General features: G+C 44.5%; 1 protein-coding gene across 9 annotated transcripts in view; it reads left to right on the forward strand.

Annotated features, from left to right (window-relative positions):
* The window catches only part of NTM (neurotrimin), an 879,909-nt gene that overhangs the window by 840,825 nt on the left and 13,531 nt on the right, over window positions 1–25,553 (forward strand). For 5 of the 9 annotated variants that reach the window (XM_048512955.1, XM_048512956.1, XM_048512957.1 and 2 more), the window contains 4 exons: window positions 7,302–7,436; window positions 9,817–9,937; window positions 16,215–16,366; window positions 24,545–24,580. In XM_048512955.1, the coding sequence (XP_048368912.1) occupies window positions 7,302–7,436; window positions 9,817–9,937; window positions 16,215–16,366; window positions 24,545–24,580 (444 nt within the window). The remainder of the gene's footprint in view (window positions 1–7,301; window positions 7,437–9,816; window positions 9,938–16,214; window positions 16,367–24,544; window positions 24,581–25,553) is intronic. The other 4 variants (XM_048512958.1, XM_048512959.1, XM_048512962.1 and 1 more) reach the window with 1 other exon arrangement.

Here is a 25,553-nt window from a genome sequence, read left to right on the forward strand (position 1 = left end):
CCAGAATGTGTTTACGTATGTTTACAGAACTTGTAGCAGTTTGCTTTTTCCTTTATATATGTGTTGACTCCTGACATTTTAAGCAGATGGCCACTCCATTACTCATAGAAAACCATCAAGCACTCCTTGAGCTTCCTAGTGCTTTGTAATGCTAGGCCAGGCAATGCATGCTGGATGACTTAAGTGTCCTATCATGAGTCATTATTCCATGATATTATATCTATTTCTAAAATAAGCATGGTAAATGTGTGTGTGTGTGGGGGGGGGGGCAAGAACAACAATCACAGCCATAATCCTGGCTGGCAAGTGGGAGGATTCCTCTTCCACTTCCTCCTCATTGCAGTGGACATATCTAGTGAGGGAGAGAGCAAGTGAGCTTCTGAAGCAAATCTCCCAAGTCTGCTTCCTGCCTTCTTCCCTGTGGAGGGGAGCTCTCATCTGCCATGGCCTGTTCCTTCTCTGCTGTCACTGCCTCTGCTTCAGCTAGTTGAGATGGTACCAGATTAAAGAGGGCTAAAATGGGAAGGGAAGGCAGAAGGAGGGCGGGAGAGCAGAGAGGAAAGGAGACGGAAATCTGCATACATGTTTCAGGTTGCTCTCGCTCCTTCATAGAGCAAAAGTGTGGGGGGAGCTGATGAAGTGCTGGCCGTTCAGTGGGGCAAAAACTGGGGGTTGCCGGCCATTCGGAGGGTCGGAAAAAAGTTTGGGGCATTTCGCTCGTGTACTGGAAACTGGTTCCGAATGGGACAGGAGGGGAAAACACACATGGTGGTTAAAATTTTGTTTGGGAAAACACAAAGAGAAAACGTTTCAAAAGCCAAACTGAGGGAAACGTGTGGAAATTGAAAAAAAATAACACAAGGCATTTGACAGTATGAAATGATGTAAACCACTCATGCGGAAAAGGCCTGTGTTTACGGATTGTGCTTACTTAACCCCTGTTCTGTTCCTTGGGTCCAGTCTATTTGTTTCCTCTGTTCCTGGCGGTTGCTAATGCTTGAGATTTGTCTCCAAGTCTCAATGAGGCTTCCTGCTATAAATAGGCAAAAAATGCAGAGGCCAAAATGCCCCAGCATTGCAGCAATTACTCTCAATCTCCACCTTCCTCTGCGGACAGATAAAATGGCTAGTAGCATCCAGCAGGGGAGGCTGCAGCTACGATTCTATTAAATCTCATTTTATAGGGGCAAGGAGGTGTTGGAAAAGATAATAATGTATTCCAGAGGCTGAAAGCTTGCCAATAAACATGCCTCTTGGAGACGGAGTCCTGTTTTATTTGGTACCCAGTGCGTGTAAACAGTCTCAGCTGGTTTGGGGTTTTGAACAGGTTTATGGCTTCAGATTTTATTTACTATTCTTGTGTCCATCAAAACACAGCGTTGGTTTCAAGGGCTTATTTAAAAATGGAAATAACAGAAACTTGAGAGGAGATCCTGTTTTTCCTTGGAACTGTCTCGAATGGCTTTCCCTGAAGGATGGCTGCGAACAAGGAAAGAAGCAGGATGCTGAGGCAGGATGGAAGACTGGTCACCTGTTGTAGTGGAGTCATAACCTGGCTATTTACTATTGCCTTCCATAAAATATAGTCTATAACCTTTTACTGGTACTGTGGCCCCTGACACGAAAACTGTCAGGGAGTTTTAGATATATTTGTAACTACGCTTTTATACCACCACGACACATAGCATCGAAAGGGTTTACAGATATGTGTGGAACGCTATATTAATACCTGTCTGGTGACCCCCAAATAAATCTGTTTTCAGCCCTTCTTTTTAAGGGGGATGAGGACCCCTGTCTTCCCTCACTGCAAGCCCCAAGTAGATCTTCAGTATCCATACAACTGCTCATCTGTAGAAAATTGCCTTTTTGGAAGGTGGACTCTATAGCATTATACCTTCCCCCCCCCCCCCCCGGCACACACACACTGATGAAGGAAGTTTGGATTTATACCCTACCTTTCTCTCCTGTAAGAAGTCTAAAGGCAGCTTACAAACACATTTTCCCTTCCTCTCCCCAAAACAGACCCCTTGTGACATGCGTGGGGTGACAGAGTTGTGACAGAACTATGACTATTCCAAGGTCACCCAGCAGGCTTCATTTGGAGGAGAGGGAAATAAAATCTGGTTCTCCATATTAGAGTACACCTGCTCTTAACCATTACACACCATTGGCTCTCAACACCACACCCTCCTTCCACTCCCCAAACCCTGTCCTTCTCAGGTTCCACTCTTGAAATCTCCAAGTACCCACAATTAACAACCCTGTCTACTTTGGTATCTGGTTGTTACTTGTGGAACTTGACCATTCCCTTGCCTGAACAACACAGATCACTTCCCCCTCCCCAAGCAGATAAACAACTACCTCTGAATTAAAAAAAAACCTGAAGACTTGGGGTCCGATCCCTCACAGATCATAACTAATGTTGTGCTCACAGTAACTTTTATAGCTGAGTTTCAAGTTATCTGTGTTGGTCTGCAGCAGAAGTACTAGATTCGACTCTGGGCCTTTCCCCACTCCCTTCCATCCCCCCTATGCCGCGCGCTGCTCTCAGCGCGCGGCATCCCAGGCACGCGCCCAGGCGTCCCCACAACCCCGCGCTCTGTGCGGGGTCATCAAAAGGCGTCGTTCGGAAGAGCGCCTGGGATGCCGCGCGCTAAGGGGGCGCGACAGCGGCAGCGTCGGGGCGGCTGTGCTGTGGCCGCCCCTGCCGTGGGGAGGGAGGAGGAACCCCACACTACTCTCCTCAAGTAGCGCGGGGCTTACGGTAAGTGGGGAAAGGCCCTCTGTTAGCGCCTTAGAGGTCCACAAGATTTTCAGGGTAATAGCTTTCAAGACTGGTCTCGAAGGTGTTACTTGGCTCGAATCTAGCTCCTACATGGTTTAGAAGCTTCACGTCTCCCTTAATGAATACGTTGTGAGCAGATCCCACCTTTGCCACACTTCAGCCACAGCATGGAAGAACGATGAAAAGAACTACAGGCTAACGAATCCTTCTTCAGCGACCTTGACCGCGTGCCTTTAGCTCTCCTGGCTGGAATCTTCATCCATTCATGTCAATCACCTGTTCTTTCCTAGAACAAAAAAGAGATGGGGAGATTTTTATTGCTGAACTTTCCCTGCTGCAAAGAAAAAGAAAAAAAAATATTTTCACCGTTCTTTTTATAATGTAGGCTATAATGTAGGCTTTTTATAATGTATGCTAATGAAACCGAGAGCTTCTCCCTCAGACCGCAGCAACAAGCCGCAGGCTTCAAATGAGCACTGGGTCCTTCCCAACAGTTGAGGGTTTTGGCATACTAGCCGGATAGGGACAGACTCACTAAATGGTCGATGTCTATTTGGGGAAAGGTGGTCATGGAAATGAGGAGAGGAGTGAGTTATGGCTGCCTTTTTTCATAAACTGGAGTGGGATTTGTGCATGGACTGCCTCCAGACGATCAACTGCATATTCACTTTATCAGCGGCGCACAACCGTGCGACGGAGAAGTTGATTCTAGGTCAGCCATTTTTCTATTTCTCCGTATTCCAGGCAGCTTGTGGGATATAAAAATACAGTTTTTTCTGCCTCTCTCTCCCCCTCCCTCCTAAGGATATTGATTTAGGGATACTGCCTTTGCATTTTTCCCCTTCAATGTTGCTAGGAAGTGATGAGCTCAGCATTTTCCCCCACAGTGAGATATTCCAAAGGGAATTCCAGCCCTGGACCTCGGAGGGATCTGGATGTGAACAATTCATCACAGTGCTGTGAAGATGCTGATTATGTCAAGTGGCTCAGTTTGGCCCCTTTTAAAATGGCTCAGGCTCTTTACAGTGTCTGCTGTGGGCCTCTCTCCGAGGCTGCAATTGTGTATGTGGGACAGAGAAGACAATGTGTGTGTGTGTGTGTGTGTGTGTGTGTGTGTGTGTGTGTGTGTGTGTGTGTGTGTGTGAGAGAGAGAGAGAGAGAGAGAGAGAGAGAGAGAGAGAGAGAGACTGTTTGTGTGTCCATGAAAGCATTTAACAGAAAATAAAAGAAATCTGCAAAGCAGAATGAAGTGAAGATGTAGAAGACAGTTGGCCACAGAAACTTATAGCACAGTTACTGGTAATTTGTTAGTCATGAAAATATTCTCTATTGCTGTGTTGGCTACCACAGACTAGCATAGCTACTCTTCCAGAAACTGTGAAGTATTATCCTTTCTTAGGAATTAGGGACAGGGGGGTCTCCCCTAAGAAACTTTCTAGACTTCTTGAACTTCTTTTCTGCTTATTTAGGTTTTCAGGTGTTTCTTCTGAACAGGAATCTCAAAATGCTATTCCAGGCAAAGCTTTATAGCAGTTTAGAAATATGTCAGCCCTCTCCTTTCTTAAGAAATCTTAGCCATCTTCCTTGCTGGCTTCCAGTCTGAATGACCACTTCCCACCTTATCGACTTCCTGACCTCTGCCCTGATCATCTTAAGTAAGTCATATTTTTACTCACTGGGACTTACTCCCAGAAGACTTTTTGTAGGACTGCAGCCATAGATTCACAATCTCAAATTAGAGTGTCCAAGAAGTTTCTGTTGGATATGGAGGACGGGGGAGGCAAGTAGTCCTTTAAAAAAAATCTTTGAAAGCCCACCTGGAAACCTGATGTCCTCCCCATCTAACAAGGAGGCTTGCTGGGACCCCCGTGGATTAATTGGTTTGATTCAGCAGGGCTCTTCCTATGCTCTTAATTAACACAGGATACAAAGCTTGCATTTTATATATAACACTGATTACATGCGTGGGAATTCTGCGGCAACATCCATTAGCTGAATCTGTCTGGAAGAGCTAAGAACTATTTTTGTAATTCCACTCTTTGCAATTGGTCCGCCTGAGAGGCCTACCCATGGCTGTGCCGTACCTATGCACCAATCACACACTGTCGCCTGTAAAGGAACTACAGCATAATTGCTAACTCCATAAGTTGATGCCTGACTCTTGAGCCTGGGTTGTAATGAGACCCATGGACTAGAGTTGACAGCAGCTGCCATCTCCAACAGGCTGGGCATGTATGTTCGTGTGGGGGAGCCCTTACCCATTTTATCCTTCCCCTGCCATTGTCATGCAATGCTAGAAACAGCTGTCCAGAGCTAATTTATTTCCTAATGCTGCAGCAATGTTAATTTATAAATTACACTGGTAATGCGAGCTTTTATTAATTTCAGATGGTGTAGGGCAAGCCTAATTAAAATATGACACCAATTGCCACACATATGTACCAAGGACTACCATTTAAAATTAATAGGAATATTAAGTGTGACTCTGTTCTCAGAGTTGCTTTGCTCAGTAATTACAACATCCTGTCTGCAACAGATTTGATAAGAGGAGATGAAGTGATTTTAAGAGGAGGGAAGAAAAAACAAGACAGCTCCATCTGTGCTTTGCTTTTCCCCGTCACAGTTCTCTCAAAGAACTATTTCCTTCCTTCCTTCCTTCCTTCCTTCCTTCCTTCCTTCCTTCCTTCCTTCCTTCCTTCCTTCCTTCCTTCCTTCCTTCCTTCCTTCCTTCCTTCCTTCCTTCCTTCCTTCCTTCCTTCCTTCCTTCCTTCCTTCCCGTCTTTTAAGACCAACTTTGAACTTTCTAAATTGAAACAAATGCATAAGAGTGTAAAGTCAACAGAGATCTAAAGCGGCAATCCTAAACTTATGTACTAGGCTTAGTAGGGAGTAGAAGAAGAGAAGAGTTTGGACTTATACCCCACTTTTCTCAACCATCAGGAGTCTCAAAGCAACTTACAAACTCCTTCCCTTCCTCTCCCCACAGCAGTCATGTTGGGAGGTAGGTGGGTCTGAGAGAGTTTGGAGAGAACTGTGACTGGCCCAAGGTCACCCAGCAGGCTTCATGAATAGGAGTGGGGAAACAAACCCAGTTCACCAGATAAGAATCCGTTGCTCATGTGGAGGAATAGGGAATCAAACCTGGTTCTCCAGATTAGAGTTGACCGTTATTAACCACTACACCATGCTGGCTGAATGAGGCTTACTTCCATATGAACATGCTTTGGATTACTGTTTTAAACTGTTTTATACTTTTGCAACCTTGGCCACACCCATTTGGATGAGAGGCTGGGCTGGGGCTGGGGGTTCTCTTTTGCTTTCCTCCAACTTGGAGCACTGTTTTGGTTAGTAGTCACTTGACACCATCCTCAAATGATCCGTTTTCCAGGTTTTCCCCATCTCCGCACACTCTCTCTTGAACCTGGTTTACTGCAGTCTTTTCTGAAAGAATGTAGCCGCAATGTGTTAGCACACTATCGGGAAGAGAAGGTGTGTATTTTCCACATTGGTACTACTTTTCTTCCATCAGTTTGTTGAATCTGCTGTTTCCCCTGCCAGACCACTTTAGAGCTTCTTGAGGGCTTTTTTTAAAAATAGAAATTGCTGTAGTGCTATAACATTATAGCACTATAGCAATTACCGTTTTTAAAAGCCTCTAAAAGCCTACTGGTGGTGCTGTGAGGGAAAAATGCAGGGTAAATGGCAGAAGGAGGTGTACCAAAACTTCCTCCTGGATGCTTTCTTCTCCCTGCAAATTCCTCTGCATTTATCCATTTAGGTTACTGATGAATGCAAAATGGAGAGCCCTTGCCATGTGGAACCATTGTGTGTATTTACTACAATTTTCACCCAGTTTGACACTCGGTTAACTCTTCATTATCTCAATAAAAATGTGGTGGGGGTTCTAATATTCTGTCAAGATACCTTGGTTGGGGATCCTAATAATAAAATAGAATTGAAACTGCTTTTTCTTTTAGGGCTGATGTATCCTATTATGGGATCGGCAATGCAGCTTCCCTGCCCTTACATAGGCTCTCTTGTGAGGCAGGCTCTTTTGGTTTGTGTGCAACTGCTCCCGCAGCTCGAGTGTCTTGAAGGGGAAATGAATGCACACTGAGCGAGCTGCAAGTGTGTACCTTGAGACTATTTGTATGCATCAGAACATGGTCTGCCTCTTCTCTTGACAGCGAAGGAATCCTCCTGCGTATAGAGCACAATGTTCTCACAGGAACCATCAGGTTTGGTGTCTTCTGCACATAGATTATCTATGGCAGGCTGCCAAGGTTGGGTGCCTTACCTCTCATTTATATATAATGTTTCTTTCCTGCATGTGAAGATACCCAGACAGACAAATAGATGGGGTAGTTCTAAGCACTGCATCAGGGAATGTCATCAGCATCCGTGCCAGGTGAAAGATGATGATCTGGAGAAAGCCCCTCTGTTGATACTACCCCCTGACCCCTCTTCTGTGCCTCATATCCCATGGTTGTCATTTTCTCTCTTTGCCCCTCTGCAGCTGGGGGATTCTTGAGTGAAGACGAATACCTGGAGATCACTGGCATTACCCGGGAGCAGTCAGGAGAATACGAGTGCAGCGCCTCCAATGATGTGTCACCTCCCGTTGTGCGAAGAGTCAACGTCACTGTGAACTGTGAGCGCACTTTGGCTATCATTTAGCTGGGCAGGGGGGGGGGAGGTTAGAAGGGCTTCCAGCTTCCTTGGCCCACCCCCTTCCATGGAACAGTCTCGCTGTTTTGGTTAATACCCATAAGGGACAGCTCAACCAAAATTTTCATATCCAGTGAAATGTCCCACAAAGGGAAGGCAGCACTTTCACAGGACTGGTGCTCTGAAATAAGGGACCTGTGGGGAAATTGGCTCCCTAACTCAAAGGATGAGCCAGCCCGCCCTACAACCAAGCTGACTTTTTCCAACTTCGGCCCCTTCCGCACACGCAAAATAATGCGTTTTCAAACCACTTTCACAACTGTTTGCAAGTGGATTTTGCCATTCTGCACAGCTTCAAAGAGCACTGAAAGCGGTTTGAAAGTGCATTATTCTGCATGTGCGGAATGAGCCTTCAATACCCAAAACTGTTTTATCCTGTCAGTCGCTCCTTGGTCTTCTCAAGCTCCATCTGATCTCTTGACTGGCCACAGCTCTCCAGGGCCACAGGTAGAGGTCTTTCACATCCAGCATCTACCTGGTCTTCTGAACTGGGGATTAATTACCTGTTTGGTGTATTGTCAAAGGCTTTCCTGGGTCGAACCAACTGGCTGTTGTGGGTTTTCGAGACTGGTAGTTTTTGTAACATCCACATCTATGGCTGGCATCTTCAGAGGCATATCATGGTAATATGATTCTCTCAATGGCTGCACACTGTGCCACAGAGAGAAACACATTTTACCATGATATGCCTCTGAAGATGCCAGCCGGGGATAAGGGCACAATGTTTGGAGCTAAAACTCACAGCCACACTGCCTGGAAAACCCTCAACAACTAATACTTGTTCCATGGTTTTCTTCATTTCACAGCTCCACTCCCTCCCCCAGCCCCTCAATTCTTTAAACAAAAGAACAGCAAGTGTTGCCCACAGCAAGGGTAGGTTTTAGCCAGGCAGTCAAATCTGGAACTTCTGTGAAGCTAAACATAAAGAGGGCAGGACTTGTCAGCTTCTCTCGGTTGGATTTCATGACAACATAGTGGAGATGCGGTTAATCATAATGGTATCTGATTCTGACCCTGGGTGAGGAGAATGCTTCCTGGGCCAGGTTCAGTTCCCAGCATCTCCAGTTAAGGATCAGATAGTATGTGATGAGGAAGACCTCCCCCTGAGTCCCTGAAGACCTGCTGACAGTCTGAGTAGACAATGCTGACTGATGGGTTTGATGGAGCGTGTGTGTCTGTGTGCATGCACGTGTCTTTTTGCTTGAAGAACTGGACACATTCGCTGCACTGCTAGGTGTGGAAAGCAGAACAAATAGCTAAATGCTGCAAATAAAGAGCCAGTGCAATTTTAGGCAGCATCAATAGAAGTACAGTGTCTAGATCAGCACACGTAATAGTACCTTTCTATTCTGCACTGGTTGGACCTCACCTGGAATACTGTGTCCAGTTCTGGGCATGGCAATTCATGAAGGATATTGACAAGCTGGAGAGCATGTCCACAGCAGGGTGACCAAAATGATAAAAGGTCTGGAATCCATGCCCTACGACAAGAGACTTGGGAATCTGGGTATGTTTAGTCTGGAGAAGAGAAGGTTGAAGAGTGGCATGACTGACTAGAGCACTTTGGCATGGCCTCAATGTGCACGTTCAGTCATTAGAAGTTAGGTCACCCTAAAGCAGGCCCATCCACAATACTCCATATCTATGCTGCCACATTCTTACACACAATGTTTTGTGGGCCTGCATGTGTTTATAAGAACCCTCTCTCAGACACCAGTTCACTTTTCTCACCCAAAAGGAATGCAAGGAGAAGTCGTTTATTGGGCACCTGGGCATTGTTTTGACTGAGGGATATGTAAGCCAAAGAGAGGAGCTCTCCCTGCCTGTGTCCTTGTGACAGCTCACAGATGGGCCAGATTCTTATCAAGGCTGCAGCAGGCAAGAGGGGTTCCTACATTCCCCCATGTTATTTTTGGTAGACAAAACAAGTCAGAAGCTGGTCATTTTGGCAGTTGAAATTAACATGGGAGGCAAGAGCCGCTCCTCTTTTCCGACACTGCCCCAATCAGAATCAGGCCCACCTGTGGCCCAGTTGCAGTATGGCTGCATGTCCCCGGGTAGGTCTGTAAAAGAAGAACATCTCATTGCATTCTAAGTGTTGCATGTCAGAACCTGTGCATTGCTTTGCCACATCAGGGACTCTCCGCAAACCCTGTGTGGCAAAAGAAATATTTGCCTCGAGTCATTTGTTTTGGCATCTGCTATGTGGAAGAGGAGAAGATGATATACTGATGCCAATAAAGGATAATGACATTTCTCAGTACCTTCAAGGAAACCCCCCTGTCCTGTTCCTTCCTCTACAGATGCACCATACATCTCAGGAGCCAAAAGTCATGGGGTTCCAGTGGGACAGAAGGGAACCCTCCAATGTGATGCCTCCGCAGTTCCATCAGCTCAGTTCCAGTGGTACAAAGATGATAAAAGGTAAATGAATGTCTGGAACTTAGAATATTTGTTATGAAGCATGTTTGCTCTTTTTTCCTTCCCTCTCTCTTTTCAATTTCTTTTTCTTCTATATTCTTTCCAGAAGTTTGTACTGGTATATCTTATAACTTTTCCTGACCCCCCTCTCTTCTTTTTCCTCTTCTCTCCCCATCTTTATTCCTTCTGTTTCTTTTAAATTTTCTCTTTTCTCTATACTTGTTAATACCAATCATTATTACTTTTTGTACTTTGTAACAATTATTTGATTTTAACACATGTTTGTATTAAACGTCATTAAAGTTCAAAAATAAAAATTAAAAAGGTAAATGGATGTGTTCATACACTTCTGAAATATGAACTTTGGAACCATATCATATCAACTGACTCTTGAAGATATTGTAACAACTGTTCCTTTCACACCTCAGGGGAATTAGAAAGGTGGATTCCACCAAATCCTATTTATTGAACCAGTGGAGGCAATTTGTAAGAACATAAGAAGTGCTTTCCTGGATTAGACCAGTGGTCCACCTATTCCAGCATCCTGACTCACACATTGACCAGCAGAGGTGTAGCGTGGGGAAATGGCGCCCAGAGCAAAATGGCACCCCCCGCTGAAGGAGCAGCCTGGCAGGGCCGGGCCCGGCCGAGGAGGGAAAGGGGAGAGGTGTGAGGCCGTTTTCTGCCCCCCATGTGACCGGGGCATCCCCCCTCTGGGGCTCTGGGTGAACTGAAGCTGGCGCCATCTTGTTTTAATGTTAGTTTAATGCTAAGTTTAATAATGTTGTATTTTTAATAAGATAGGGTTTATTATTAGAGCCATATTAACTTATATTTATTGGATTTTAATTTATTATTGTGCTCTGTTATATGTTGTTCACCGCCCTGAGCCCTTCGGGGGAGGGCGGTCTATAAACCCAATAAATAATAATAATAATAATAATAATAATAATAATAATAATAATAATAATAATAATAATAATAATAATAATAATAATAATAATAATAATAATAATAATAATAATAATAATAATAATAATAATATTATTCTTGGAATCCCAAGAAATCTTGAAAAACATCTGGAAAGCCTAAACTTGGACAGAACATCAGTCCACATGCTGCAGAAAGCAGCACTTCTAGGAACTGCACACATTCTACGCAAATACCTCTAATATCCTAGGTCCTTGGGAAGGACTCGATATTCAGAGATGAATTCCAGACACTTGTGCTGTGTTGTTATGTGTATATTATTATTATTATTATTATTATTATTATTATTATTATTATTATTATTATTATTATTATTATTATTTGTCCCCACCCTGCCTCATGGAAGCTACACCACTGGTGGCCAGCCAGTTATTTTGGAGGGCCACCCACAGGGCATAGAAGCCAAAGCTACATCTGAGCACTGGTATTCAGAGGTTTACTGCCTCTGAATGGGGAAGTTCCTTAGTAGCCACAAATAGACATTATTAATAGTAGAGATGTTAAGCATATGGCAAGTAGCTACTCATAGACAGATTTAGAACTAGAGGGATTTGTTTCTGAGAAGAAGTGGAGTCTAAGCACATTTGCCTGTGGTGACCTTGTGTCTCCTGTTACTTCCTTCTCTTGGTCACCTCTCTGACTAAGATTGCTGTAAGCTTTGTCGGGCAGGCATCAATTTTTAAGACTGAATATTTCTCCCTGCCCCCACTCTGAATTATTCCATAATTCACCCTTAATTTTCTGAACAAGAAGTATGCAGGCAACGTTTGGGGGTGGCACAGGCCCTTCGCCCTAAGATAATCCTTGGTATGTAAAGTTTACAATTAGGTTTAATACTAGTTCTCCTTGCTAAAGCTGATTACCATAACAAGGGTCGTCTGCAATAATTCCTTCCAGACTCATAAACAGGGGGTTATTTATCAGATTTTCTACAATAATAAAAGGAGAATGAATCATTCTCTGTTTATAAAACACCCCCAAAATTGCTGGACACAGGGCTCCTTTCCCTCCTAATTATCTCAGTAATACAGAGATCCGTTTGGAACACAAATCCAGATTTGTTGCCTGTGTGATTAAGGGATTCTTCAAAAGTTTTAGGCTGTGTTGTGAGCAATGTATTCAAATCGGAGGCTGCTACAAGCCGTCAATCAGAATCAAAAGCAAGCCAGGGCGGTGGTAGAGCAGAGCAAGGCACCTGCTGGGAAAAATTAGCGAAGTTGATTTTTTGAAAGAGCAGGAGGGAAAAGCTATGTATGAAGAAGCCAAATTATGTAAACTGGGGGTGGGGGAGGGTTAGGAAAACAAAAAGGGACAAATAAAATCCAAGGGTCTTGTTTGGCAAAAAGGGCTCGTCCAACAGCTTCCAGTCAATTTCAGGCATGGGTATTGATTGCAGAGATGTTAAGAACTATTTTGATTCTTTGCAACGTCTCCACCTTTGTTGTAGGAAAAGTCAGTTTGTGGGTTTGCACCAGTTGAGGAGCATTTTGTACCGCAGCGCCACCTTTTGGTGACAAGCCTGCACTGTGGGGTCTGGCGTGGGAAGGGGGGAAGCTGTTTGTTGATGGAACGGAGCAAGTGACTATGGTTATGGATAGTTTGCTAATGGGGACCCAAAACATATCACAAAATAGTTCTCCTCTACCAGCACGGCATAACAGTTAAGAGCAGCAGGCTCTGATCTGGTGAACTGGGTTTGTTTCCCTACTCCTCCACATGAAGCCTGCTGGGTGACCTTGAGTGACTCATTCTCACCTAACTTACAAGATGCCTGGGGGTGGGTGGGGGCAAGAGAGGTGGTAAACCCCTTTGAGACTCTTTTCAGTACAGAAAAGTAGGGTATAAAAGCCAACTCTTCATCTTCTACTACTCCTTTTCCTAACAACAACAACAATTCTGTAAGGTTGCTAAGGTTGAGGGATAATGACTGGCCAAACTTTTATGTTAGAGTTTTGTTCGATTCCTATCAGATCCTAGTGTAATAATGTAGTGTAATACACACCACAGTGCCACTAAATAATTAAGTGGGAAACTTGCCAAACTCTGGCCCCTTCCGCACACGCAAAATAATGCATTTTCAAACCATTTTTACAACTGTTTGCAAGTAGATTTTGCTATTCCGCACAGCTTCAAGGAGCACTGAAAGCAGTTTGAAAGTGCATTATTCTGCATGTGTGGAATGAGCCTCTGAGTTAACTTGTCTAAATGTGTTTCTAGGACTTTGAGTTTTAGTTACACACAGAGAGAGTTATACAGTTATACAGTTATATATATATAGCTACATGTCTATTGTTATTATGCTAGTTACATATATTGAGTATATAAGAGAAGAAGAGTTTTTCTCAACCATAAGGAGTCTCAAAGCTGCTTACAAACGCCTTCTCTTCTTTTCCCCACAACAGACACCTTGTGAGGTAGGTGGGGCTGAGCGAGTTCTGAGAGAACTGTGATTGACCCAAGGTCACCCAGCAGGCCTCATGGGGAGGAGTGGGGAAACAAACCTGGTTCTGTTGCGTCTGCTGCTCTTAACCGCCACACCAACCTGGCTGATTGCCCTGGTCTGGATAGCCCAGGCTAGCCTGATCTCAACAGATCTCAGATGCTAAGCAGGGCTGACCCAGGCAAGTATTTGAGTGGGAGACCTTCAGGGAATACCAGGGGCATGATGCAGAGGCTGGCCATGGCAAACGGCCTCTATTAGTCTCTTGCCTTGAAAACATCAACAGGGGTCACCCTACGTCAGATGTGACTTGACAGCGGGAAGAAGAAGGATGACTGATCATTCCTACTAATGATGTTATTGGGAAAATTAATGGGCCTGCCTTTGTGTTGGGTAACATACAAAGCAGATCATCAAAATCTATATATAACCAAACTGGTGCCCATTATAAAATGAAAAGGCAATCAGCAAAGAATGTATCCACTGCAAAATCAGCACGGCAGTGGTAATTTTGGAATGTATTAATTATTTTCCCTCTTCAGAACTCCTTCTGAAAAAAGAGGGGGAAATGGCTATTGTGGTTTTTCCTGCCTGTGTGGCTTTGGTCTGGTGGCCTAAGCTTCTAACATTTTGCCTGCATCTATGGTTGGCATCTTCAGAGGCATATCTCGACAAGATGTGTTTCTCTGCAATAGGAGAAACTACTGGACCGTGGCCACACAACACAGAAAACCTATAGCAACAAGTTGAGTCTGGCCTTGAAAGCTTTTGATCATACAGTGAAAAAAAATCTTTACCAGGCAACAGAAGAGAAGAGGAGGATTTTGACTTCTTGTGGGAGAAATGCAAAGGTTGAAAATGGTTTGTCCTCCTCCGTGCTCCCTTGTCTCACCTCCAGTGGTATGAAATCACAAGAGTAGGCCCCAGCTGAGAGGACCTAAGTGAAGCAAGAAAGGCAGTTATGTTTCTGATTTGTTTGTGCAAAGCAAATCCATTAGTCTCTCTTGCTGCTCTCTCTTTCTGTTTCCTTGCACCAAATGTTTTCTGTAAAATATACGCTTTTTAAATGTTATTTGCACATCAGAAATGTTATGTATTCTATCTGGATACATTACCTCCATTTATTATAAGTGCCGTCTTAAACTGCATGTAAAAGCTCTGCAACATGGATACGGTAATACAACTGAATTCATGTATCCAGCAGCAAAATGCTGTGAAAAGACACTACCAGCAAAAAAAAAAAAATCAAATAGGAAGCATTCCCATTCTTGGCTTACTTCTTCAATTGAATGACTTCAGACAGTGATTGTGGGCGCAGAAAACCATGCCTGAACTGTTCCCAGATGCACTTCTAATGCCATTTCCACCCAAATCTCCTAAAATGTTTGTAAAACGTGTTCAATCCCCCCTTGCCACCCGAGGGTGGGACTGACACTGCTCAGAGTTCCCAACCAAAATAACCACACAACACTCTTGTCTGTGGGTTAAAATTTTGGCCATAGCCAAACCGTTTTATTGACAAAGGATGAAAAGAAGTGTGAGGCACATCATGGGATCTGATCTGAACACTGGGCAGCCCGAGTGCTGTCCCTCAGTGAAAACTTTCCTCCAACCCGCATGTTGGAGGAAACTGTTAACCTTGCGCAGCAACCGTGGAACCCAGCTGGCGAAGTGCCCCTTTCTGGGGATCCGTTTTGCGCAGCACAGCGATAGTGGAACTCAGGTGGGCAACAGATTGCTGTCTGAAGATCCAATTTACCGCTAAGGGGCGCAAGCCTCAGTAGCCCCCGGCTGGGCGTCCTGACCCACGGCTTGCTCCACCCCAATCCTCTTAAGGAGGTTCTGCCAAAGAGGGTTAGCTCTGCAGTTCCCCTCACCATCAGATCAGTTCCCATGCCCAACTGCCGGCTATGGCTATGACAGCATACACATGCATTAACATTGTCCAAAGGGGAGAGGTGGGTGGGAAACTTGCCACCACTCTGCTCCAGGGAGGGGCGAAGGGCTGGGTAGAAGCCTTATATAGGATCCCGGCCGCCCCTCCTGATGATGCTGACACCCGTAGTGGGCCTGGCCACCGCCTGCCTTCCGCCCTTCTAAGGGGAGGCATAGCGAGGCCTCTTTGCAGTGCCCATCCCAGGCAGCAATGGCGGGCCCTGCTAATTCAGGGCTGCTCTTTCTGTTCGCACTCACTCCTTCAAAATGATTAGGGAGCTGGGTATGTGTAGTTTGGCGAAGAGAAGGTTAACAGGTGACATGATAGCCATGTTTCGATATTTGAAGGGATTTCATGTTGGTGAGGGAGCAAGATTGTTTTCTGCTGCTCCAGAGACTTGGACCAGGAGTAATGGGTTCAAGGTGAAGGAAGAGATTCTACCTAAACATCAGAAAAACTTCCCAAAGAGTAAGGGCTGATTGACAGTAAAATGCTCTACCTCAGAGTGTGGTGAAGTCTCCTTCTTTGGAGGTTTTTAAACAGAGGCTGGATGATCATATGTCAGGAGTGCTTTGATTGTGTGTTCCTGCATTGCAGGGGGTTGGACTAGATGGTCCTTGGGGTCTCTTCCAAATCTATGTTTCTATGATTTCTGGCCACTATTATGTGATCCCCCCCTTTTCTTTCTTTATTTTTAGTTCTGTGTTGAATCGGTGCTTCAGTGCTTTACAGCCTCGTTCTGCATTATATAAGAGCGAGCTGAGAAAATGGTGCCAAGGAGGACGTTCAGGGAAGGCAGAGAGTGAGAATTCTAAAAGAGGCAGCCAGCCCTTGATAGCCATTTTTTTTAAAAAAAATCTTTCATCTTGAATCTTTCCCCCTCCCTTTTGGTTTGCTGTCCTCTCTCACCTCAGGCTTATCGAAGGCCAGAAAGGTTTGAAAGTGGAAAACAAAGCTTTCTTCTCCCGCCTGACTTTCTTCAACGTTTCAGAACAAGACTACGGGAATTACACCTGCGTTGCCTACAACCAGTTAGGGAACACTAATGCCAGCATCATTCTGTACGGTAAGTAGAGCACGTGAGGGGCATTGTCTTGGTGGCATGGGTTGAGGGAGAGAGGCAGATCAAGAGGCCAAAATTGGAAGGGCTTGTTTGCAAGGAAGGGTTCCAGTGGGAAGCATATAAGAGGTGGGCCAGACAATTGCTAAATCTGTGGCATCCTTCTTAGGACCCAGCTGCATGTGACAGGTGTCAGGTCAGGGAGTCGGCCAGAGGTCAGATCCACAGACATGACTTGCAGACAAATGTGCCATCAGGAGAGCTAACATTCCCAAGTGCTCCAGGACCCATTGTAGCTCAGGAGTGCGCATGGGACAAGTGGGCCCTCATCCTCCTCACTGTGCTGTTTTCCCAAGCTGAAACAGCAAGAGGGGCTGTTTGGCCCACTGTGTTGCTCCACCTACTGCAGTCACAGACCCGTGACTCAACTCATATCACACGTATCATCTGGTGGCGTAGTGGTTAAGAGCAGGTGCATTCTAATCCGGAGGAACCGGGTTTGATTCCCCGCTCTGCCGCTTGAGCTGTGGAGGCTTATCTGGGGAATTCAGATTAGCCTGTGCACTCCCACACACACCAGCTGGGTGACCTTGGGCTAGTCACAGCTTTTCAGAGCTCTCTCAGCCCTGCCCACATCACAGGGTTTTTGTTGTGAGGGGAGAAGGGCAAGGAGACTGTCAGCCCCGTTGAGTCTCCTACAGGAGAGAAAGGGGGGATATAAATCCAAATTCTTCTTCTTCTTCAACTCTTCTTCTAGTTTGACACTTAGAGTAACTGTTGAGAGACTGGGTAACCTCAGTTACCTACAAATCTGATCCTTTGGATATTCCCAGGTAGGACACCATTTTTGTTACCCCCCTCCCCTCTGTTTTTTTCTACTGATATTAATGGGTGATATACAGATCCCAGGAAGATATGAATGTGTGATATATGGCTCCCAAGAACACTGCTTTCAGGTACAGGTTTTTCAGCATGTTCAGATAGTGTTGGAACCACAAACAGTGGAATGTCCTACCAGGGTGGAGTCTTGGAAACAGAGCAGTTCCACATAAGGGGAAAGTCAATCCAGATGCCATGTCTTGCTTTGTCCAACCAACACTTTGCAACTGTGACAGGCAAAGGATTCTTCTGGCCTGCTTCCTTCAGCCCCTTCCTCTCTTTAATCGACTTGTGAAAATCAACCAATACATTTGAAACCCCTTGAAAAATGTTGCTGATCAAATCAACTCTTCTACCTTCTCCAGACATTCTTTGGAAATTTTGTCAAAGCAAAGCTTTGCCTTGACTTTTGCTTTCTACAGGATTCTTAGCAGGTCTCCATGTTGTTTCCTTTTCTTGGCTGAAAGGCATTGTCTAGTTATTGGAGAAACTGGGTGTCTTGTCTCATCATACACCCCCAAATTGACTCATGTGCTATTCTTCCTGTTAACTTGTCCTTTTCTTCTTCCAAAGTCTGCCCTTTCTCTTTTCTTCCTAACTTCTGTAGGAAGGTCAGAGATGTTGTTGGAAATAGCACATAATACTTTCCCTGCTCTAAAACAGAAAGGCACCTCCAAGTGCCCAAAGAATTAGAAGCTTCTGTTTTATAAGAATGGAAGATCAGTTTTGGCAGGAAGCTGCATTCTTGAGAAGGAGAGGGGAAAGGTTCTATACTGACACGAGGATCACAGAATAGATACAGTCTGCTCACAAAACTGGCCTCTCGTTGGAGCTTTGACATTTTGGGGGAACATCTTTAAATCAGAGAGCATTGAACAGGGCAGTGGGAGAAAAATAAATAAATAAAAGTTACATCACTTCTAGTAAAAACCTGATATGTCATAGGTAGGATTCTTCAGAAATTGTAATTGTTTGGGAATTCTCTTCAAGGAGCACAGCTGGGTGACCTTGGGCTAGTCACAGCTTCTCGGAGCTCTTTCAGCCCCACCTACCTCACAAGGTGTTTGTTGTGAGGGGGGAAGGGCAAGGAGATTGTAAGCCCCTTTGAGTCTCCTGCAGGAGAGAAAGGGGGGATATAAATCCAAACTCTTCTTCTTCTTCTTCTTCCCGGATTTCTAACTGAGGAATATGCTGCACATTTGTCAGTAGGATTGCTTAAATGAACACATGAGATCCTTGGTCCATCTAAGTCAATAATGTCTACTCACTGGGAGTGATTTTCTAGGGTCTTTCACAGCAGCTAATGCCAAGACTTCTCAACTGGAAACGCAATGTGTAATTCTGGGTTGGCCTTAATTTAAAAAAGAGAATACAATATGGTTTTTTGAAAAAATACTTCAGATCAACATGGCTACTTGGAACTGCAGTGTCCTCTCTACTGTCATCTTCCATTTTTGGGGGGAGGGTGTTTGTTTTTCAGAGGTTTATCTGGACATCTTCTTTCTTATGGCCATTTTTCGTCAGTGTCTTCTAAATACATATTGAGACATTCCCTCTTGAGATATTGCCCTCAGGTGGGGGGAGGCAAACACAGGCATGTGGCAATGAAAAAAGCCCCTTTATATACCATCAAGTAAACAAACCCCTCAAAGAGCACTCTCTGACATCCGCCACCCTGGAGTGCAAATCTGTTAGGTGAGGCTTTTGAGAATAAACAACCCAAGCAGCTCGGCAATCGTAGGTTTGCTTCCAAGTCGCATTTTCTATTACTGCTACATAAAATAAAAAATTGACTTTACCAAAGGGAGGCAGGGAGAGCTCTGTAGCCTTATCTGGAAGCTATTTTCTCCACATGCCAGAGCTCTGATTAGAGTGATGGATCCATCTGACACCACTCACAACCAGGGACAGCTGTAATTGCCTGGCTTATTTGTCACGGCTCTTCACGTTATGGCAGGCACATTGTTGCTTAGCTTTATAAGGTAGTTGGGAGCTGAGGGGAAGACCACTTTCCCCGATCCCCCCATTGCAAAGTGATAGCAGCTGGGAAGAATAGCTACTTGTCCTCTCCCCTCTGTGGGGTTGAGGTCAAGGCAAGCATCTGCTTTTTGCATGCAGAAGGTAGCAGTTTCTCCAGTTAAAGATCTCCCATTGAAGGTGTAGGGAAAGAACCTCCCCTGCCAGAAACCTTATAGAGCTGCTGGCATCCAGAGATGACAATATTGGACTAGAAGGACTAATGGAAGTCAATTTCATAGGCTCATAAGTTCACTCTGGCTGCAGAATACTTGAATCTCATCTCAGGAGTCTATTAATTTGCTCATTGTCACATCACTATTTGTCCTTGGATTCCATAGTATCCAAGGTGACAGTGAAGAAGGAGAAAGGAAGAGGAAAAGATGAGGAAAGGACTCTCATTTACCCAGCTGGGGTGGGGAATGTCCACCCTACAGCCCCAATATCCTGCTGCTAAGAAACTGAGGAAAGAGGAACAAAATGAACTCCACACTGTAATGCTTTAGGAAAAGGTCAAGGAGACTAGGGGAGGCAACAAGGGGTGTCATTTGGAAGTGACATCACATCCTCTCCAAACTCTATTTTTCAAAAACTTCACCCCCCAAAATGTTTCCAGCATTTTCCAGAACACTGTAGGGAACCTAAGATATGGGCCAGACAGAAGGCAGAGCCAAACACACAAAATATTCTTAAACAGGAAGTGCTTTTCCTTTTTATAGAATACTTATGAAGAACTGGAGCTTGAGGATTACATTTCACAGTCTGCCAATGGGACAAAGTGAGGCCTAAATCTCTTGGCATGATGCAACTATCTTTGAAAAAAAATAATATAAAGCACTCTTGCAGAAGTTTTGCATTGGAGCAGAGGAACTGGAACAAAAGAGTATGGTGGTTTAACCTGTCCCAAGCAATATTTTTGGTGTGTAACAATCCCTAGAAGGTAAAATGACTTTGAGAAGACTTATGAGAAGATGCTGGCAAAGCCAGTAATGCTAGGGAGATGTGAAGTCATGGCCCTCAGTTTGCAAGACCTGTGCAAGGCTGTTCACAAGAGGACATTTGGGAGGTAATTAATTCATAGGGTTGTCATAAGTTGAAAGAGATTTGATGGCACTGCACACATGTGCGTGTGTATATATCCCCTATGGGCAGAGAGACAGCTAGAGGGCAAAGTGTTATGCAAACTCACAGCTTCCTGCAACGAATTTTCATATTCAGAATGAAAACTGTTGAGAGACTGTTACATACATCTGACATTTAAAGCCTTGTTTGGCTTTTGCAGGTATCTGTGTTTCTGGCTAATTCACTAATGAAGGAACTGGGCATAGACATGCTAAAAACATAAATCCCTGTGGTAAAAATCAGGAGAGAGAGGAGAACTGTTTGATAATGTCACATGATTACGTGAAATTAGTAAAAAAAACATCAGTAGGGCGAACTGGCTTAAAACGCACTGCTTCTTTTAGAATCTGATTTTGATGTTCTTGGTCCATTACCCTTGTGAAATCTCTTCTGTCTCCCCTGCTGAAATCAGAAATGGCACCTTGATATATCACAGCAATTTAGAAGTGAAAAAAAATCTGATTCTCAGCTTCTGTGAGCTTCAGGTTGCTTACCTCTGTTTGCATCACAAGTGCGATTGTGAGAAATGAGGCCCCTCATTCTTCATTTTGTTTTATATCGATTGGTTAATTTAAATTCCCTCTTACCCCACTCCCTAGAGACTTGGGGCATACAAGTGGTAAAAAATGGGGGTGAAATATCTTTTTAAAAGTGCTTTAGCAGATTGGCAAGACTCTAAAGCCAAAGGCAGAGCCTAAAGCTGAAGGCAACTCACACTTACTGAACCCAGATGTTTTCAGAACCAGCAGGTCTAAGATAAGTCCCAACAAATTCACCTGTTGAAGGTCTCCAGAACATCTGGAGAAGCTGGAGTCAGACCCAATCTGCTCTTAGGCTGAAAACATCCTTTTCAGTAAAGTACATCAGGGAGCTTCTGCAAGCTCAAGCAGCCAAATCGCCTTGTTCCCTGGATGTCCCTGGCTCTAGCGTTGGAGAGGCGCTGCTAGAGGACTGTTGCCTGGAGGTCACTGGGCATAAATGTCAAAGCAGCCACTGTTCGGTGAGAACACTGCAAACTCAAGGGAAGTCTTTCTGGTGGGTGTGGCTTGAATTAAGGCCAAGCTGGTTTTCAGGTAATCTGGCAGTGGGGCATCCACACCAACCTTGGGACCTGCAACCATGTATAGTGCTGATTGATGAACTCTTGATGACATCTTTCCCATCACATGCATCACAACATTGTAGCATGCAGCCTTGCAAAAATTGTGCTCCCAACTGCAGTATCAAGGTTAACTGATGCTAGTTCATGACTTTCACGGTTAGAGACAAATGCAACACCTTTGCGATGAGTGACAAAGAAACCACAGCTGTAGCATTATAGATTATTTTACTTTGAGCCAAGACTGAGATGGATTGTGATTTTTGGAAACTTCTAGAGCAGGGATAGAGAATCTTTTTTTGGCCAAGTATCAAAAATGCACCATCTACCTTTACATATGTTGGTATATCCTGGGAGGGCAGGATATACGTACCAAACATTCATGGAGCAATGCAAATCTCAGCAACTCTGACAGCATTTCAACTATTCATTTGGGACTTGGCTCATGGCTATGAAAGATCTGGGAGGTGATGACAGGTATAAAGTATTCCTGTTGCCTTCTCCCACACCACTAGCCACAGCAGTCCTTTCGATGCCCCGGTTGCTTAGGCAGAGATCTGGCTGCCTGGGCACCAAACAAAATCTCATTGGCTATTTTTTTATTTGATTGGTTGATTGATTGAGTTTATCAGGAAAGTTGAATTCTGTAATAGGCACATTTTCATTCGACTCCAGTGCCTGGCTACATAAGTCTACCCTGAAGCTCATATGTCATGGCTCATGCCAGTGGTTTCATCACTTGGGCTTAGGGGGATCTGTGGTAGCTGTAACCTACTGCCTGGATGATTCACTGATGCCATCAGTATATTTGGGGTCCCTGGGCTATCAAAGCAGTCATGGGGTACATCCAGAATGTTCATTAAAATAGCTTTGAAATTTTGGTGGGCCCCATTATATAGAACTCAGACAGGTAGCTTTAGATGGGCCAGGCTTCATAGTTGAATTTGGATTAATGGATGTGAAAGCCCAATATGAAAAAGGAATTTGGCTTCCCACCATTATATCTCCTTTGTTTGCCTTCACTGAGAATGTTATTTGCAAATTCTTAACCTGAATTCCTTTGCTTCTTCTGCGGGGCTGGCTGTGGCTTATTACAACACACACACACACACCCCCGCCCCACGGCTGAGCCCCTAAGGATGGTACCTTTGTCATATGATTAAATCTTGCGAACTGTGGGGTACCTTAAAGGAGCCAGCTCAGGAGTGACAGATTAGGCTCATTCTGCTCACAAAGGCATTGCCAGAGAAGCTAAAGTGAATGCAGCGGGGACCCACTTTATAGCTAGCTGGATTACCGCAACCCCAACATAGCCACTTTCTTCCTCTCTTTCCACTCCCACCTTTTGTCTGGCTGCAGTGCCAGCTCAGCAGGACTTCACTTTGGTTCTGCACAGTGCCCTTAATCTAACAGGAAACTAATTTCATAAGAGGTCTCCCATGAAGAGCCAGAGTTCTAGGCCCCTGTGTTGTTAGGGGCAACCACAGACTCCATGCATTGAATATGGGGCCATGTCATGCTAAAAATCAATGTGAAAGAGATTTGACAGGGTCACCAAGGTGTCATTCTGGCACAGGTGACCCAGAGCTTTGCCCAGAGAAACAGAGAACAGAATCCCAATTCCTTCATTAATCTTTATTGACAGAGCAGTTGTGGTTTATACATTGTGGATAATACATTCCATTGGTAGTAATAAAATGTCCCCTTTGATGAGTAAAAGACAAATCTGATCGTAACGGATGGAAAGGTGAGAGCGGGTCGCAAGTCAGCAGACCCAGATTCAAAGTTTGGTTCAGTTCTGACCTCACTGTGTGGTCTTAGACAAGGTGTTGTTCTCTTCATTGAACATAGGTGAAATAATATTGGCCTTACACAGTTGGGGGGTTTCCAGGCTGTGCGGCCGTGATCTGATAGTTGCTGCTCCTGATGTTTCATCTGCATCTATGACTGACATCTTCAGACAGAATTCATGGGCATGTAGTGATATTCCTCTGAAGATGCCAACCAAAGATTGATTGGTTGACTGACTTATTGATAATTGGATTTATTCACTGCCCTTCCCTGAGTAGTTCAAGGCTGTTTCCACTATCTGGTAAAAATAATACATTAAATCCTATAAAAACTTTAAAATTACATGATAAAATATTATTTAAATTTAAAATATTCACACAGGCCGTGAGTTTAGTTTGCACAAAGGTCACACCTTCCGTTGGAACTTTACTAATGGGACCTCTGCAGAGGAATCAGGGGAAATAAAAAACAAATAAAAGGGAGGAGAGGAAAGAAGAACGGAAGGGAAATTAGGAAAAGGGAAAAGAAGAGGGAACAGGGAAATAGGGAAAGGGAAGGGAAGAAGGGAAAGAGGGGAGGGGGCCTATTGATGTATCACCATAGTTGTCTCAACCACATGCCTTTTGGAACAGCTCTTTCTTATAGCGCCTGTGGAATTTTATGACTTATTTCCTGCCCCTGAGATCCACTGCTCGCCTTTGCTGTTCCCTAAGATGTAAGCAGTGGGGGTAAAGCAGCAGATGTTGGGCTGAGAAGAAATTGCAGGGGGAAAACAGCAGTGGCTGGGAAGGTTGAAAACACCTGTCCCTCCTGCCCACTGCTTTTTTTGCCACTTGACTATTTTGGATCTGGATAACATATCTGATAGAGATAAGCATTTTAGTGGTCAAATGGGGCCGAGCGCACTCTGGAAGTCCTTGGTGGTTCTGTTCAGATTAGTCTTGCCTGAGACGACAATTGGGCCAACTAGGACAGGTCCTGACTTGAGCTCTTCCTCTGCCATGGCCGCTCCTCTGTGAAAAAGAGCTCTTTTGCAAGGCTGGTCTCATGCGTCTGCAACGTTATTGACATCTTCCTTTCACACTTCAGTTTTGGAAAGTGTTTGCCATTTTCTGGTTGGCCCATCCACGTCAAGGCCCATCCACCTTCTCCATCCCATTTTCTTACGCTTTCTTTTGCACAGCACTGTCCTTCACGGAGTGGTAATTTTTATGGAACAGTATTTTTATTTTTATCTTCATTTTTTTTCTCTTCCATTGTTCCCTCCCCTGGTTTAGAAATAAGTGAGCCCACAAGCTCAACCTTGTTCCAAGGTCAGTATTGTGCTTGCTGTATGTCACATCTGCTCTGCTGCCCTGAATTGCAACCCTCCCTCATCCCTACTCCTCTGTTATACATTGCCTGTTTCCCTGTTTGACTTGCATGGAGGACGGCCCTGTTTCTGGCCAGGCAACGAAAGAGAGCACAGGTTCTGATTGGTCCATTTGCTCTCCATCTTGCCATGTTTGATTGGTCAACCCTTAGTTCAGAGCTTCAGGATCCAGTTCCAGATCTCCTCCTACCAGAAACTGAATTGAGACTTGCTTCCAAGCAATTATGAGCATGCCAGTTTTTTTAATCATGTTCAGCATCTTGAGGGATTCTAGTTTGATGATCACATTGAAAACTGATATTAAACAAATACACTTTTTCCAAGTAGAAGGGTCTGTAGAACTAGAAGCATTCAGATGTTTAGAGCTCTTTCCTCCCATCCCTCATTTCTTTCTCAGTACACTTACTCTGAGTCCATGGTCAGAGTGAATGTTGGCAGAGAAGTTGTGGGACATACCACCATGAGATCTGGCCTCATATTGAGTGAGTTGCCCTTTCAGCAAGCATGTACAAGCCTGCATAGATCAACGCATGGATGCAGCATCATGTCATTCAGAAGCACAAGAGAAGCACCTTCTCCTACATGGAACTCAGTTGTTTGTTAACCCTGTACTGTTATGTACAGTTTGAACAACCTTTTTGCTACTGCTGTGCTGATGAAGCAGTTCAAATGAGGGTGGGGGGGGAGGGGAAGATCCACTGCAAAAGAAAATGCCATATAGCATGTTGAGTGAAGGGACGCGAGTTGCAAGATGACCTGTTCCTTTAACAGTGGCTTAACAGGACGTTATTCACCATGCGGCATTCTTTAATTCCATACCATGAAGAACTGCAATTGCCCATTTCCTTATTTTAAGACTTGTCTCTGGCAGTGGGCAAGCAGAAACGGATCTAGCCCATTTCTGCTTGTGCAGA

The sequence above is a fragment of the Sphaerodactylus townsendi genome, linkage group LG12 (genome assembly GCF_021028975.2).
Source record: "Sphaerodactylus townsendi isolate TG3544 linkage group LG12, MPM_Stown_v2.3, whole genome shotgun sequence".
In the NCBI taxonomy this organism is placed as follows: Eukaryota; Metazoa; Chordata; class Lepidosauria; order Squamata; family Sphaerodactylidae; genus Sphaerodactylus; species Sphaerodactylus townsendi.